Source organism: Pyxicephalus adspersus, chromosome 6 (genome assembly GCF_032062135.1).
Source record: "Pyxicephalus adspersus chromosome 6, UCB_Pads_2.0, whole genome shotgun sequence".
Taxonomy (NCBI): Eukaryota; Metazoa; Chordata; class Amphibia; order Anura; family Pyxicephalidae; genus Pyxicephalus; species Pyxicephalus adspersus.
In genome coordinates, this window is record NC_092863.1 from 25,875,441 (window position 1) to 25,893,847 (window position 18,407).

The window sequence follows — 18,407 nt, forward strand, 5'->3', positions numbered from 1 at the left end:
TTGAGTTATTAATGTTGCAAAGGGTATTCAGACTGGATTTCCGAAAGGATCATTGCATGAGCTAAACAGTCATAACAAAATACTCTCCATTGTATATATAAAATACCAATAGGCAGCAAAGAAAAGCTTATTGTTAGATTTTAAAGAGTAAGGTGAAAGCTGTCAGCCTAATGTTTACTTTAATTAAATCTTCCAGCTGCTGGTGGAGGGGACACTTCCGTCACTTCTCGACTTTCAAGTGTGGGATAGAGGAAATAGCTTACGTTAACTGAAAGCCTTATTTCAGTAACATACATCCGCTAAGTAGCCATCCACTGTCTGATAACAGTTTAGGAACTTTGAATGATGTAACCAGTAGGTCTTCAGCAAAGAATAGGGCCAAACTAATTGCATTGTTTTTATAACATGCACCTGGTTGTTCTACTTAACCTTTTATCTGCCATAAACTCTCCAACTAGCTGTCTGTTTGTTCCTGAGGCAGAGTCTCCCGTACAGAGTCTCAGAACGTTTCATGCAGACACAGGTATGTCTGATTTCAATGAAGGTTATTAATGGTTTTTTGCCTAGCCATGCTTGTCTTCTCCTTTAATGACGGTAATAGTATTTATTGCCATTTTTAACATTTTTAAGGAAAAGCTTACGTTTGTCATAGACCTATCTATATGTGCCAAGAGGAAAAAAGAATTTTGTCTGAAGTGGAATAAATAGAATACAACTTTCAGACCCAATGCTCAGTTCACAAACCTTATTCATCAGGGGAAGGATCCTTACATTAAAACAATGGCAGAATAATTATTTTTGTTTAGATAGTTTTGCATAGTTTTGGACCCTACTAATTAATTGAAATTCCACCCATTAATTTCTGACCTTTAAACAGCCCTGTTGTACAGCAGAGCTTGGACTGGGTGAATGTAGAGACTGGACTTTTTATTGATGAGGGGTCTGCAACTAGGTTTGTCGCTGCCACTAGCCTGTAAATGGACCGTTAAGAAAAAGAAACAGTCTGATGAGCCAATCTTTCTGTCAGACACTCACTTTCTAATCCTATCATTAGTTTTCTTGTTATTACATGAGCTCTGCTTTTTGCTGTTTCTGACTGTCACAGTCTGAACTCTGCTGTATGGGGATTACATGAGATTTCCATGATTACTCATACCATACTTGTCTAAAAATACACTTAAAGATTAATTAAACCCCCAAACAAAAAAGTAATATGTTGCAGCTTTCTAGTTTTAGAAATGGCATGCTGCATTCATTAGGCTTTTGCTATATTTCAGTTGGTAATCCTGCCAGTGAAATTCTTGCTTTCCTAGGGTGACAACACAAACTCACTGTACTGTAATAAGCAGTACCTATTACATCTCCTTATTTCTATAACATATCAAGAGGGATTTTGTAATCATAACATACATAACACTGCTTTAGATTTAAGTGCAGCACAGGGTAATTTCTCAGGAACATAAAAGCTCCCAGAATGTCTGACAGGTTGCACTTTTTATTAAAATAAAATGCTTAATTCTATATCCTTCTACATTCTACATAAAATGCTCAATTATACAGAAATAAAGGATCTTATAGGAAAGGTTCAGAGTTTACATACTTTTAGTTTTGAACAGATACCTGGATGAACTGGTGTTATATATGCCTGTAGTGGCTAAGTTTATATTTGAATGATAAGACTTGTTTTTGTTTTAGGATGGATAAGTAGGGTAGTTGTTTTAAAAAGGTAGATGTTTGTTAGCAGACCTGTAGGATTATACTTCTATTGGTCTGCACTTGCGTAACTGTCTTTTTCCCTTCCCGCCTCATTGCCTGCCCCATCTTGACTAGGATAAATAGTTTTACCCTTTTTAGTATGGGTTGAAATGTTGATAGCAATACAAAGCCTTCTAATAATGCATCGTTGTTTTGTTAATAATAGATTGTCATAGGACTAGTACAATATACAACTGATACATTTAGGCAGTGCTTTCTCCTCCTATCTCATCTCCCCATACCAGGACTATCAGACTGTTGATCAGCATTTTTAATGTCATCAGTAAAAGAGCAGACTGATATGGACTAATATTCAGCATTCATTTGTAATGTTGTAGGTAGATGAAGTAGCATGACTCCTGCTTTTATATCCTCCAGATGGAAAGACTAGTTCCCAACCAACCCGTATAAAAAAAGTACTTTATACATAAAATAATACCACTTGTCTTGCTTCATGACTGCTTTATGGCTTGTATAGCTTTTGGAAGTATAAGAAAATTAAATATAAATTTTATTAGTGACTGAATTTCCTGTGTTTTTCTTTTTAGAGTCTATGGCATTCACCATTTTATAGGAAAGGCACTTTTGTAATGAAAACTCCCTAATAAAAAGTATAGCGAGATTCTTGAGATTTTGTTTTATTTAACTTTTTTGCCAACTGAATGGGCTTTGGGGGGAAAAGGAAACCGTGAAAGAGGTTTTATGTTATGTGCTAGATCCTTTTGTATTATTGTGTATGGCAGTATGTAGATGTTGGCATCTATAGATGGCAAGTTTTAGCTTTACCAATGCACGCTAGGACTATTTTACTTGTATAATCCCCCCCCCCTAATGTGTGCTACTTCCCCACCTCTTAGATTGTAAGCTCTTCTAGGCAGGGTCCCCTCCTCATGTGTCACTCTCTGAATCTGTCTGTCATTTGCAACCATCAGCTCTGTGTAATATGTTTGCGCTATATAAATACTGTTTATTATTAATAAAAATATAGTTCATAAATGTGAATAAAGATTTGCGAAAAGTATCACATATAAATGCAGGGACCTCTGCATGCACAGGACATCTGTCAAATTTTGGATGTTAATTCTGAAGCTACACCTTATGGTACTCAACATTCCTACTCTTCAGGCATGCATACACTTAGAGTTGCCCAATGACTTTGCAGTACATGGTACAGTGGCTTTGACTGAAAAAGTTAGTATTGGGTTGGCTATTTAATAACACTGTGACCAGGACATTATTGGCAATAAATTGCTGATAACCCCGCTGACTTAATTCTTTATAGCTAGGAGTAAATTAAAAAAAAAAAGAGGAAACAGGAAATAATCCACCAAACCAGCTCTGTCCATTCATCACTCGTTAATCATTTTAATTAGGACAAAGGCTGAGCTACATAAGTCACATAACTTCTGTTAATACAGAGCTTGCTGATAGCTGTCTTCATAACTGCACTGTGCATCTCTAATCAAATACAGGTACATGAAAAGGTGGCCTTAGATTCATGATAAATGAAAGAATAGCCATGATAAATGAAAGAACAGGGTGAAACAGCCAGTATACATTAAAGAAATATCCTGGATGTTGACATTTTGTTTGTATGAGATGCTTAGTAAATCTTGTTTGTACTTCACAACTGTCTTTGTGGTGCTTTATTCATGAATAATTGACTTGCACTATTTACATATAGCACATTGGCCAACACAGTAATTCAGCCTTTTTTCTACAACTGCATTCATTTCTATGCTAATGCTGGAAAAGTCTTGGAACAGTAGAAATTCGGACTATAATCTAGGCAGACACGTTATATTTGTTAGGTGCAATGATTTTTTAGTTTTCACTAGTAATATAAAATATATAAAAATGGTGGAGATCTATGATACGCTGAGCTACCTGCATTTGCAGAACCATGGATCAGCATTCAAATTACACTGAAGCCCATTACATTCCAATTGATATATTTTATTATAATGAAATGTTCTTTTACTTAATGGTTGAAATTTAGAACGGAAAAAAATGTGTATTGTTTACATACCTTCTGATTCTAGCTGTGCACAACTCACCTCTATATTACCCAAAAAGTTCAGCCAACAGTAGTTGGACCAGAAGTGTATATGTGAGATACTTCAGACATTGGCGGTGGATTTACTAAAGGACTAAAGCATGTTGAACTTTGAGCTTAGTGAATAAGATGAGGCTTTGATGACTGTAATCATTCAGTCATTTGCTAGCAAAAATCCTGTTTTTCACATTTCACATTTTTTGCCTTATACCTCATTCACTAAAATAAGTGAAAATTAACTTTGTAAAGTTGACATATTTTACACCTTTAGAACATCAACCCCAGTGACATTTGTAACCATTTTACTTAAATGTGACCTTGTATTTGACATAAATTTTGATTTAAATATTGTTGATTAATGAATTTATTAATTGTTCTTCATATAGGTTCGGCACAGGTGGTGTGAGTTGGTTATAAAACACAAGCATACAGCTGCCTATAAAAATGTAGAAATATTCCTACTGCAAGACCAGGTATGAAATTCTTAAGATTGTTTATTTGTGCCATCATAGGTTGTTTCTAAGAATCATTTGTAGATCTTTACACAAATGGTAAGCTGTATAAGTTTTCCCAGCAGTTTAGTAACTTGTAATGCAAGGGCTACTTCTTTTTCATGGGTTCCTTACAGTCTTTCTTGCAAAGCCAAAGACCTAGACAGTAGGGTATGTAATCTTTGTTGGGTGATTCTTCAAGATCATTTGACCAGATGTAGCCTTTTATTTATTTAGTTAGAGAAGCAACATATGAAAACTGTGCCAACTTTGTCCTAGGAAAGGGTTGTATAAATGTATGCTTGAGTACAGGTCCTGTTTGAATGAGTATGGTCCAACTATGACTAGCCAAGTTTTGATAAATTTTGGTCTTGTCTTTTTTAGAAGGAATCGGCTTCAGTAGGCTTTAGTAAGCTTTTTCGCCTGCTTCCTAGTATGGCAGCATAGTTTTATAGTAGCAGCTCATATGCTTTTGGTGAATGTTTTTGGACAAATGCTGCAAAAATAATATTAGATTATAATATTGAAATGTGCAAAGAGAAAGGCCAGCCACTTCCTTTTAAATTGAACTATTGTAAATTGGTTTTACTCTAGAGTTTTACCCAGAAGCCCACTACTATATGTTTTTTTTCCTTCCCTACATTTATCTTAATTGTAATTATACTCTTTAGTGTAATTATTGTGTTTAACAATAAATAACAAAATCAAGAATCAGGATAAAGGGCCTGAGAAATTATACCGACTGTCAAACTTCTTGTCTAGTATTGTTGAATGGGGTCAGCAAGATTCCTGCCATATGGGGCGGTGAAAATATAGACTGTGAGTGCACCTTAAATGGGCATAGCAGAGTTCACGATCTTATTCTTCCTTCTGAATCAAACTAGGACATGACTCCCTGTGCTGTTCTACATCCACATTTACTGCACAAAGGGGCATTTTGTGTCATTAGCACAGGTGGATAAAAGACTCCCTTATACCATTCCTCTTGCTTTCATTTCCTCTATGTGGATCAGTAGGAACTAACAGAAGAACTTTCTTTGGCATGCATGTAACTTACTTTTGTGCCTATAGCATTTGTTTAATTTGTTCCCATTAGTTTCTGTGTGATCAATATTTTTGTTTAGGTATTTCAAATAAAGCTGAGATACCCATAGACTTTAGAAGGTGTTTAGATGTTCAGGCATGATATGTTCTTCCTCTGGTTCGGCTATTGCACAAAGTGCATGTAAATACGAGCTTGTAGTTTTAGCCATGTTTCCGTAGGAAGGAGCCACTGGCACTTTTATCTGCCATTATAACAGTTATGTCTTATCAGTGTACCCTTCATTAGCAGTCATTTGGCTGGCATCTGCCTGATCCCAGGAACGTAACTCCTGACTCCAGCCAGAATAAAAATAGCCAAGCCAGGTGTTATCTTACCTAGGCAATTGTCTTACACCTACATCTGTCATCATACTGATATATAATTAGTGTTTTTTTTTTTTTAATATTATTATGATGCTACCTACAGCGCTTTATAATAGTTTTAAAGCAGTACATTGGATGTGAATATAATTGGTTCTAATTCAGCTACGTTTATCTTAGAAATGTTCTTTAAATAATCAATTACAATGCAGCTCATTTCATATGATTACATGTTTTCATGCCCTAGAATTTACCATTCAATTTTGTCTTTTGGACTATATTAAAATACAAGCAACTCATAGTACACACATAAGCATATAAACATAACAATTCTTACAATTAGTTAAAAAAGTTACTGATTAAAGAAATAAGAAGACCAGATGATGCTTCCCAGCTACTAGTTTATAAATGTATACTTAAAGTAAATACAGTTTTTCTGATAGATTTCCTTTTACTTCCTGTTCTTTCTTTGGTACCGGAAAGAAGAAAATACAATTTGCATTCTTTTGGAAGTTATTCTCCAGGTGCATAAATATACTGAGGTACTGACCTATCAACCAGGTTCTGTGAAATAGAATTCTTGCATCGTCCGTAAACTCAGCATGGGCCCCTCAAACAGTTGATCCACTAGGCTGAAAATTAAGCAACCCCCCAAGCGACATGTATAACCCATAGGCTACATGATAATCGTTCTAAGTGAGAATGACCTGATAGATATATATATATATATCTGAGTATGTAACAGCTGACCAATGAAGACCCAGGGTTTCATCCAGGATGATAGGTGCATTTACCCCAGATACAGGTTATATGCAGAGTATTTTTCTGTGTAATCGGATAGTTTTCCTTTTGACCTGAAGGAGATACTGAAATACCAGGCTGAATAACAATGAGCTTCTGGGCCAGATGGGGGAGCTAAAGAGGCCTGGGGATGATCAAGTGTAATTGTCTGAGCTCAAACCCATCCTGGAAATTAGGCTGTGGATAGAAACTCCCAGCCTGCTCATTCCTGGGTCTCTGTTCTTGGCTTGGTAGCTGGGAGGAGGTCCAAGGTGAACTTTGAGTTCACAGACTTTTTGAAAAGCTGTATGGTTAGGGCCTTAGAGTCCTGCACAGCACTAGATTGGGCAGGATTGTTAGTAAAGTATATGTGTATATATATATATATATATATATATATATATATATATATATATATATATACATTTTTATCATTTGTGTTTTTATGGTACTAAATACCTTTCATGAAATTTGGATGTCTATGACAAACAGAGAAAGTAATTCCGCCTCTTAAAATGGTAAATAAAACTTGAAAAATAAATGTACCTTTTCTTACAGTATTTAAGCTAAAGTAAAAACATTTGGCTACACATTTACATTAAATATCATCATTCATGTTATTTTTGGGTTGGGTATTTACAGCAACTAGCACACAGCTGGCAACTTCCACACCACAGGTAATTACATGCAGCTTTAACTACCACATATTAAAACTATGTACATTGCATAACACAACCTGCAGAAGCACATATACATTTCGTTGTCATCAGCTACATATCCGGCAAAAGTATGTTTTGGAAAAGTTCAGGGCAACATGAAGGAATGTTGAAAGCTTTAATAAATGAGCTAGTTTGTCACTACATGTAGTGAGTAATAAAGGATAAAGCTATATTAGAGTGTAAATGGGATGGCAGCTGCATTTGAGCACAGGATCATCTCATTGTAAAAGTGTTTATTTGTTCTTTTCTTCTCCACAGGCCATGGGTGTGTATCTCTATGGAGAATTAATGTTGAACGAAGATGCCAGACAGCAAGAGCTTGCACACAGATGCTTTGCTGTTGTCAGAGATCAAATGGATGTATCCTGTGTAAAAGTGGTGGGAGAGATGTTGTTTTAATGGATTGACTTTCATAGTTCAATGCTGTGATAAAACGAGCAAGCTTTTTGTGTGGTCATGTTAATGCAAGTTAAACTGAATAGGATTAGGAGTTCTACTTTGGATGGATTACTAGTTCTAGAACAAGGCCATTTTTGGAGCCTGTCCTCCAGCACATTCATGTGCTAGAGTAGACACAGCACAGGCTTGTGTGACGTGTTTCTAATGTACGGCGAAAGGAAATATTGCTATTCTTAGCCTCTAAGACTGTATGTACTGTCTTTTCCAGGATTTTTGCCCTTCTATGCAATAAATATGTAACAATAAAGTTATTTTTAATACCTTTTATAATATACACTGTGTCTCTAAATATCCTTATTCTTTTTTTCATAATTCAGAATCAGTTCATGTAGGCAGGACTAAAGCATGAAAAGTTGTACAAAATCAGGTTTTTCGTGACCAAGAAGTCTGGTTTTATACAGGTAAAAAGCACTGTACTAAAACATCAAATAAAAACAGAAGACAAATTTTCTATGTACGTATTAGATTTAACTTAATTATACTTGCTTAATAGTTTTATTACACTAAACATATATGTCACTGGAGATAAATCTAGAAAACCCAGAATCAGTCATGGCTATCGTGTTATCAGGTTCTTTTTTTCTCTCTCTCTTTCTGTGTGAGATGAAGCTCTAGAAATGGCTTTCACGTAGACAATATTTGAATACCCTGAGGTAACCTTGCTGCCGTTTGCACATGCAAGTTTAACACATATTCAATTTGGTTTGGTATGAAGGTCTTCTGTAGTGCTACATAGTTTGGATACTTGACTAATGAAATAATACATTTGATAGACTTCTTGTTCAGTTCTTGTTCCTGAATGGAAGATTTCGGTTTAGCAAAAGCTTGTCACATTCAGCTTCACAGATGTTATGAATGTCATTAACCTTTTTAGGAAGCACAGTTAACACATGCCTAATCTTTTTTCTCTTTTTAGGTGTCTGTGTTACTTAACAGCGAACTTTTTTTTTTTTTCGTGCTCAATTTATTGTAAATTGTTCAGATTACATCACAGCTATCAACACTGGCAAAACAGCAAACATATATGAATGCTTAGGAGTCTAGTTTGATGTGTTCGGAATTCTGGCCCCGGATGATGAAAGAAAATTTCCTGTTGTCATCCATTCTGTAGTATTGGTGTGGCTGTTTGGGTTCCTGGCATGCTGATTTGTGAGTTAAAATTAAAATCACATTGCCAGGGATTACCACACAACCATGTCCTTGGCAGCTGTAATGGAAAGACCAGCTCTCTCCACAAATTGAAACCATAAACGCTTGAGCACAAAAAGACATAGGAAGAAAAGAAGAGCAATTATACAAATCATTACTGGTGGAGTATCCGCCTGCGCTCTGTGCAACTGGCACTGGCCTTTCTAGCAAGGTGCAGAGCTTAGCTGATTGGTGAACAGTGATTAATGTCTTCTTTGTTCACAGTGGCTAAGTTCTGCACCTGAAGAGAGGGAGAGATGGATCCTGCTCGAGCACAGAATGAGAATTATATCATGTATCTCTATGGATCTCAGGCAAACCCATGCATAAAATCGGGGATTAGAGAAAAGGCATAATCTGGAGATAAATGCCATGAAATTCTTGTTCTTGATGTGGTAACTAGATATGAAGGATTAAGGTTACACTACACATGGGCATTCTGCACCAGATTGTGTAATTAAATGATTCCAACGCTACTTTGATCTTTCTGGTCATGGAACGTTACAGCGTGAGGATTTACGGAAACTTATTTGCACTTACGATGGACCCGTCCTCTTGTGCCTACTGAACTGATATCAGTTCTATCCTACACACTGGCTCAGTTCAGCAGGAACAGGAGTCTGGCCCTTGAGCAAAAATTAAAAAAAAGACATCATTGACCAAGAGGATTACCAGAATTGACTTTTTTCTTTCAAATATATATTACAGTATTAAGAGGACTATCATACAAATGTTTGCCAAACGAGAAAAAAAAATGTTAACAATTTTAGTGTAATTTGTATTAATGGTCTTAATAAAACTGGAGAAAAAAAAAAACAAATTCTGTTTTCTTTTCTTTTTTTTAAGCAAGGGTAATTGGTCAAGTCAAAGAATAGGCAAAGTATTACATTGTCGTAATTGAAAAACAATGTTCATAATGTTTGATCCAGTTCAGCTTTAAAGTGAGATGCAGTGTTCTGCTGCAGGGCTCAGCTGTGGTTGCAGCAAACCACAGGTCTGTTCTCCAATGGTGGCATGTCAACTTCGACCACATGGTTGTTCTATTAGAGTTTGTGCTGCAGTCACATGCAAATATGGTTGCCTGTTGTGAGGTTAGCCTCTGTCTTTGGAAACTGTGTCTGGGAGCAGAAAACTATGTATTTTGAGTTTTTAAGGGCCCTTACAAGATTTTGAATTTGTTTTTTTAAAGGATCTGCTTTTTTAAGAGAATTAAAAGTCAGTGGATCTCTCATATCTCATATGGACTTCATACAAAAAACCCTCTTGAAGTGCTGGCGTGTTTTAGACATGTTGTGAATTTAAAGGTTCCTAAAATGTTTTGCCATTGGCATGTAAAGGCACCATGAATGCAGCAGCAGAACTTTCTACAAACACATTACTACTCTCTGTTTGTGTGATGGTTTCCTATTAAAGGACTCGAGAAAAAATGTAATAAACACTGCAGCTTTTCAGTTCTTAGAAGTAGTGGTGGCCACATTAGTTTTCTTTCTTTCCTGGGAAAGAATATATTTCAGAAGAAATATTTCAGAAAATATTTGTTGATTTTGCCAGAAAAACCCTCTCCTTCCTATAATTCCTGTAAACTGAACTTAATATTTTAAAGCAGACTTTTGATTGATGGATTATGTAAAACCTGGTTCTAAGAAATCCAGTTTTTATTTGGTTGGTGTTTTGATCCTCAGACTTCATTACCTTCTGATCACTGACCCAAAATGAGTATACAGCTCAGGGGTTCAGATAAATATTACTTAATTTGTCTCACAATTATCTGCAGGTTTAGTTCGGGTGTGACTGACACCAAAAGATCTATTTTACAACCAGGCAATTGGCATTCTTTACAATGATTTCAGCAATAGTAGCTTATGTCAAGTCTCACTATAAAAACTTTTCTCCCTCCATAAAAGAGAAAAAGTTTTGTAGTCCAAATCAACAGAGGATCTGCCACAGATACGTTACTCATGGGAGGTGGTGAGACTGTAGGCCCAAAATTGTTTTACTGACAAGATTACAATGTGAAAATAATAATAAAAAAAGGCAAATAATACATTCACCATCATTGACAATCTGCACAAAACTTCACATTTTTTGGGCTTTAGATGCACTTTTTGTTGGAAAATGCATCTCAAATAGGAACTATACTAAAAACACAAAACAAAAAAACACACTTACTGTCAATCCTGCAGGGAGACCGATCACTCCAGGGGTGTCAAGCGTCTGGTCCTGCGTCGTCCCACATTCATCCCGGAGCCGGCGCTCTGGGCACCGCCATTTTCGTCTTCTTTTTCAGGTTCTTTTACCTATGTCACCCGACCCAGGCACGAGATCGGGTGGCGTAGGATTAAAAAAAAAATTTGCTGATCTCACTTCTCAAGCAATGCTCAAGCATGAGATCGGCAAATTTTTCTTATTGAGCAAAAATGCTCAATGCGTAGAAGGAGCACCCAAAAGCCTCCCGGGATGCCTGACGTAGGTATTCCGGGAAGCTTTGCGCTCCCATTCAATCCTTACTGCTAGGAGGCCAAGAATTAGGGGGTTGTGCTGTACCCTTTTTTATTTCTTTTTTTTTAATGTGTTGCACCTAAAAAAAAAAAAAAAAAAAAAAAAAAAACAGAATTTTTTACCCTACATTTTTACCCTTTTTATTTTCTAAATGTTTTTTCATTTTTTGTGTTCAAACGGTGGTTCAGGGGTTAGCACTCCAGCCTTTGCAGCGCTAGGTCCCAGGTTCGATCCCCAGCCAGGACATTATCTGCATGGAGTTTGCAGGTTCTCCCCGTGTCTGCGTGGGTTTCCTCCGGGTACTCCGGTTTCCTCCCACATCCCAAAAACATGTGGTTAGGTTCATTGGCTTCTCCCTAACAATTGACCTTAGACTACATTAATCACATATGACTATGGTAGGGACTTTAGATTGTGAGCTCCTTTGAGGGACAGTTAGTGACACGATTATGGACTTTGTACAGCGCTGCGTAATATGATGGTGCTATATAAATACTGTATAATAATAATAATAAAAAAATAATAACCACCCCACACAAATTCCCCACAATTGCCAATTAGCAAATGTTAACACCCTGGAAAACAAAAAAAGATGCCAGAAAACCAAGTTCTAGTATCAAGGAGTTCCATACCCTTAAACTGAGGTGATAATTTGGAGACAAGTTACACAGATAAGTATCTGTTTCTGAGAATGTTTTTTGTGAAACATTACATCAGTTTGCAGTTATGGAACTCTAGTAAACAATCTCTTTGGTCCTGGAACTTGGTGTGCTGGTATTTATTTTTATTTATGTTTTTATTTCTGTCTGGGATCCACTGGTTCGATCTTCGCCACCTTATGTCCCAATGACATCCATTAAGGAATTTAGGAAGCACAAATGTAGCTATGAGGGGATAAAAACTCTGCCAAAACAAGGGTTAGCCCTTCCATGCATGCTTTTGTTTTGTGCCTGTGATATTTCCTATCACAAATTCACCTTACAAGATGTAATAGGAAATGTAAAGAGGCAGAGATACAGAAAGCAGTATTAACCTGATAAAAGCTGTATGCCTTCCTCCATATCATTATCTCATCCCTCTTAAGAAGTGAAGTTAGACTTTAATACATAGAAATGTATAAAGCTTTAATGCTATTGACTCTGCTCTTCAAAAAACACTTGTTAGATTGCTTGCACGATATTTTTGGTCATTGGCTGATTTTTTTGTGCAGGACAATAAGAATTCAAGTCTGTATAGGAAAGAAATGGTTATTAGTTAGTGCTTGTGAACTTGTTAAAAATATCTAGCTATCTAGTAATGTTTTGTTTTTTAAAAGTCTGAAGCGACAGCAGTTATTTGTGTATATGGCAGCCATTTGATTTGCTGAAACGTTTACTGTGAATTGAACAGAAATGCACCTTTAAGTTATCATAGAGCTCTGCTTGTGACCCACCAAATATTGGCTCCTACTCTGTTATTGGAGTTGCCCTTAAAATATCATGGGCCTTGGTATTGTTACATCAGCATCATTTAATGCCGAACCACTCAATAAATTGTTTACTGGTCTTATGATGTCTGAATGTGTGGACAGTGACTTCATCTATTCCTGTAAACAAATATTCAGGTGCACAAAATTCTACACCCTGGGATCTGTTTGCTTATACCATAGAACAGCTGAAGCAGCTTTGCATCTAACAAACCATAAAAAATATACTAAGTGTTATTTCAAAAAACAAGTATGAACTTTGGATGGTGTCATTTTCTAGGCTGCAAATTCAGTTCTATCTTATTTCAAAAAAATGTACATTTAGGTGAAGAAATGTACATTTGAAGAAACTCCTCACATAAAAATAACCTGCGTTACCTGGCAGTTATAATTTTGTAAATTTACCATTATTTCTATGTTTTACATATTAACATGTTATCTGGAAAGGTTGCAGATGTTCACAGAGCTGTTCATTGATTACTAAGCAAGAAGTCATGGTTTACCAGTCACCATTGACATTAAGGTTGAGTTTTTCCATCTCAGCCTTTCAGTGTTGGAACATTGGCCTTGTTTTGTGACATACTACTGTAATGTGTTAATATATTTCATAGCTGTGCAGGTTTGCTCCATCTAATGTTTTCCCTTCACACTAGGCTATTCGTCCAGCCTAATTTATTGTGTGCCTGTAAGTAAAGTGAAAGCTTAAAAGGGACATTGTTGTATATACCATTTTATAGGTCATAGTATCAAACTATAACACTCACTAAATAGACATTTTAAAGTATCTGAGTATTTCAGTACTGAGCTTCTATTAATTTAATTTGTTTCCATTTTAAAAAACAATTTTTTAAACAAAGATAAAATTTGGTGAGTTTGAGATACACCTTAAAATAAAGGACATACCAAAACCCTGTAATTTCACATTTTTCTAAATAATTTGTTCTTGGATATAAAAGTGAAGAAGAAAAAAATGAGTCGTAGATCCAGAATCTTGTTGGTGGTTGGGTATAGGAGTATACACCTCATTAATAATTATTGTAAGAGGATAAGCTGGATATTACATAACTATCAAAAGTTACCATGCAGATTATTTATGGCGATTACAATGTACATAATGGCCCAAAAAGAGATAAATAACACAATTGCTAGTGCTAACGTAAAAACTTTGTTATTTATGTCTTTTGGGGCTGTTATATACATTGTAGCCACCTTTATGGACATGTGAGGTACCCCTGAATTAGTATTGGTAGACAATACTGCAGAATTTCCTTACCATATATGGTAGGACTATATAAGGTCATCTCTAGTTTTCGAGAACTACATCCATTTGTTGTACTTTACAAAGTAAATAAGTCTGATAGAATTATCTTCTTGCCTTATAAGTGTCTAAATGGAAATATGTCTGTTTTGCCTTCAGCAACTTTTTCAAACTTACTTTATAACCAAATCTCCATTTTCCTTTCAGACACTTTAGATGTTCAAGCTTTAGTATGTTTAAACAGATACTTGGCTCATAAAATACAGCATGGAACCTTCTCTATTTAGTAATGTTTCTTCAAAGGCAATGTAATTGCTTTCCCCATCCTTTCAGCTGCAATCTCGTCCAGCATACTTTTTCTTTTGCTTTTCAGTGATATACAGTCATGATAGTAGTATTTATATATTTCTTTTTATGAGTGGGTTTTCCAAGACTGTAAAGCTGGATTAGTGTATCCTTTTTGTACTACATACTCTGTTTGTATTGTTCCATGTTGTGCCATGCTGCAGAACCTTTTAAATAATTATGCAAATTGTAGAAATACATATTAAATGTATATTTCTCTGCAGGGCGTAGACTGTCCATCCATGTAATCTATGTTATAAATTGTATAATTTCCCCTCCCAGGAAAAAAACAGGGTTTCTTTTTATTTTACAACTAAACAAAGGCTTCTACACAAGGTTTCAGCTAGTAAAGCTTCATAGAGCAGACCATCACAGCAAACGTTGTGTTTGCTAAGTAATCAGACAACAGTGACATTACCCTTAACAATTAAAGCATGTAGAAGCAAGGCACAATAATATTAGAAGAGCACAATGTTTTCTAGGTAAATAATGCTCCATGGACATCATCCTATTGTGGTAAAGAAGGATATGTAACAGTACAAAAAATAATTACTGGGAGAGGGTTAACTCTACTGTGTATGTTTTTCCTTCTGTTTTGCTTATTGACTTATTTTCTGGAAGTGACAGACAGAATCCGGTATGGAGTTTTGACATGTCTGCTAATAGCACAAATCAGATTATAACATTTTACTCCATGCAATTTAAGATCATTTCCTGAGTGTACTGAAAGCCTCAGCTGACAACAGATCTTGGCATGGATACAAAAGTTAGATCTGCTCACTGTTTGGCGTGCAGACTATCAGATAAATAGACTATATCTTGTGTGAATGAGCTGTGTCATAGTTGTGTAACTTTGTGTATGTGTTAGTCATTTTATGTAGTTGCCTTATATAATTCACTTCTACTAATTATATAAATATAGCTTGCTTCATGGAAATGCACATGTATTGACAGATCCGGAAGAGATTCTGTTTTTTTTAATACATATTTTTTTGTTTTTTAAAGGATTGGACTGTTGCCATAAATACCTAAATTAGGCAAATCCTTTGCTGTCCTTAAAATATTGTAACCCAGTGACAACACTAACATATTTTGCTGGCTGACTACTGTACAGAAGTAAAATATTTACAGATGCCATAACTGCTTCAAAACATGTTCCTTTTCAAAAATATTGTCAGTGCTTTTTATGACATGCTAGGAAAGCCAATATTTGCTATAGCCAAATTCTGAGTCGCTTGTCATGCCAATGTTAATAATACCTTCCCATAAAAAAAACTAGCCTGTAACCTCTAACGTAATGTGACCCACCCACACCAAGGTGTTTGTTTCTCTCTCACTAAATGGTGCAGCCTTCTTTTGTGTTTACTTCTGTCTAAATCTTCCGCAGTACTGCCCATGTGTCCAGCAATAGGGCAGCACTTCTACACAACACAGGCACTAGTGAATGTTGAGTATTGGACAATGAACTTTAGTAAATAGGTTGAAGTGGTGTTCACTTAACCCCCCTAGTGTTCTAATTCTGTAAGTTTTTTGATGCAAAAAGTGATCTTATTTATTTTCCATAGAAACTTTTGTTTATTCAGTGGGCCTGTAATTCTTGGGAATAACTCCCAGGTATAATAATTATATTTATTTATTATAATATATTCATAAAATATAATATACATAATTATAAATCATTATTATAATAAATAATGAAATATTAGACCTCAACAATGTAATTTATCCAAAAAAAAAATTTATCAAAAAATTTTCACTGAAATTTTCCAAACAAGGGTGCAATATTATTGATAAATAATAATATAAATTAAATGCAGATTTTAGAAAAAAAAATATATACAACTTTAGTTGACATCCCGGGTGTCGTAGATGATGCAGGGTGCTGCACAAAGCCCAACATCACAGTCAGGACAGAAGTTTTTTTTGTGTACAGAATGTAGGCATTCCATAGGCACTGCTCAACAAAATGCCTGAAAATCTTCTTGTAGTACTTCCTTTGCTGTTTCCTCATCGCTAGGTAGAATGTCATGGCTTGGTCAGCTCTGTCGACACCTCCCATGGTATTGTAGTCAATCACCACCTGTGGCTTCATCACTTCTTTACCACATTTTGTGTGTACAGAACGGTCAGATCAAGGTCATGGCTAATAGTGGGTAAAATGTAAATCAGGGCACTGGGCAATGATGCTTGGTGCACTAAAATGTATTTTTATACTTTTATTATATGTTATTGTGTGTATTTTACTGTAAAACAAATGTAAAAGCAGATTACATAGTAATCTGCTTTTAAATTTCCCGCCCCTACAATCTATCGCATCACCCTGAAGACCATATGTGACCATATATTTGACCTGAATTGTACAGATTGAGGTAGGTGCCTATGGGATGGGATGTTCCTATTACAACATTAGAAAAGCCTTCAGCCTACATCAGGAATATGCTGCTCTCTGTGTATAGTGACATTGCCGTAAATCCCTATTAGTACTTATACCTGGCTAGCATTTGTCTGTACAATGGGAGTCTCAGGTAAAATCATTGGAAAACTACAACCTTAGGATACCTTACAATTTTGCGTGTTTTGTTTTAGGAAGAAAGTGTGTTTGAAATGCATACCACCCTGTCTTCCTAATAAATGCTACAGATGACACAAAGATGTTGGTGCAAAGCATTGTGCATACTCAAATTAATCAGGTTACTGGGTCTGGGACTGAACTTTTTTTTTAACACTTTACAGTCTTCTTCTAAAAATATGATCACATTAGGATGACCCCAAATAAAAAAAAAAATATACTAAATAAATGAATCTATATGGGTTAACTAACCATGTAATGAAAGAATAAAATAAATGAATCTCTATGGGTTAACTAACCATGTAATGAAAGAATAAAATAAAGTCATTGTTTTTTTATTTTACTTTTATTTGTTATTAATAACACGCAGACCAAGCCTATTGATCAGTGACAGGGACAATCTATAATACTGCTTTCAATAGTTTCTTTCTTTGTTCACATTGTTTATTCCTTCTTATACAGAGAAAAAAAGATGTTGTAATCATCTATGGCAGAGTTACAAATTGCCCCAGACCCCTTTAATGAGTCAGCCAAGTCTATAGCCAGAAAAAAAACACTGCAGTACAATAATGCACTGTTAAAATTTGGGCTGCCAACACAAGGCAATGGAACAAATAAATGCTTATGAGCCTTTTCCTGCAACACAAAGCACCAAAAGCAACACAAAGCAAATACTACAGAAACATGGGATATACATGGTGATGCACAATTAGGGTCATTTACATTGAATAGTATGACAAAGCTATATACTGCTATACATTGCTTTGTTTTGTAGTAAAGCAGTATGTACATATAATTACAAGAGAAAAAAATAATTTTTAAAACATATTGATTGGATTACTAGCATTACAATTTTTTTTAAAACCTAAAAATATAAAATAAATAAAAAAATGAATCCTCCTAAATTGTTAAAAGAAGCAATGGACATGACAAACAAGAGATTTTAGGCCTATTAATATCTGCACTTTACATTGATTTACTGATAAGTGATTTTTGCCTGTTCTGGCATGTGCACTTATTTTTCTGCTTGAGTGGATGATTTCCTGAGCAAAAGCCCATTGTTGAGAGAACAAACATAATAAAGAATGGTGTACCGTAATAAGGTTCTTGCTTGGATTTTTTTTTCATGAGTAAACGTTATTCAATTACTTAACTATGTTAGAGAGAAATGGTTTGCATTAAGCACTGCAAAAACAATCTGTCATGACATACATGCATCATTTCACAGAAATGTAAATTCATGTATGTTAACAAGCATTTGCAGCTTGAATGGCAGCCACAGATGTCACCATAATGTTTTGTCTTTTAGAAAAGACAATCATTTACCATATTTTTTGCCGTATAAGACGCACTTTTTCTTCCCCAAAACTGGGGGGGAAAAGTTGGTGCGTCCTATACGACAAATGTGTTATAAAATAA

General features: G+C 35.4%; 1 protein-coding gene across 7 annotated transcripts in view; it reads left to right on the top strand.

Annotated features, from left to right (window-relative positions):
* Nucleotides 1-18,407, top strand: part of AOPEP (aminopeptidase O (putative)) — a 404,684-nt gene that overhangs the window by 308,021 nt on the left and 78,256 nt on the right. For 4 of the 7 annotated variants that reach the window (XM_072414964.1, XM_072414966.1, XM_072414965.1 and 1 more), the window contains 2 exons: nt 4,198-4,284; nt 7,464-7,938. The exons of 1 other annotated variant lie outside the window; for it this stretch is intronic. In XM_072414964.1, the coding sequence (XP_072271065.1) occupies nt 4,198-4,284; nt 7,464-7,604 (228 nt within the window). In that variant the 3' untranslated portion in view covers nt 7,605-7,938. Of the gene's footprint in view, nt 1-4,197; nt 4,285-7,463; nt 7,939-18,407 lie in introns of those variants that run through there. 2 more of the 7 variants (XR_011921331.1, XR_011921333.1) reach the window with 2 other exon arrangements.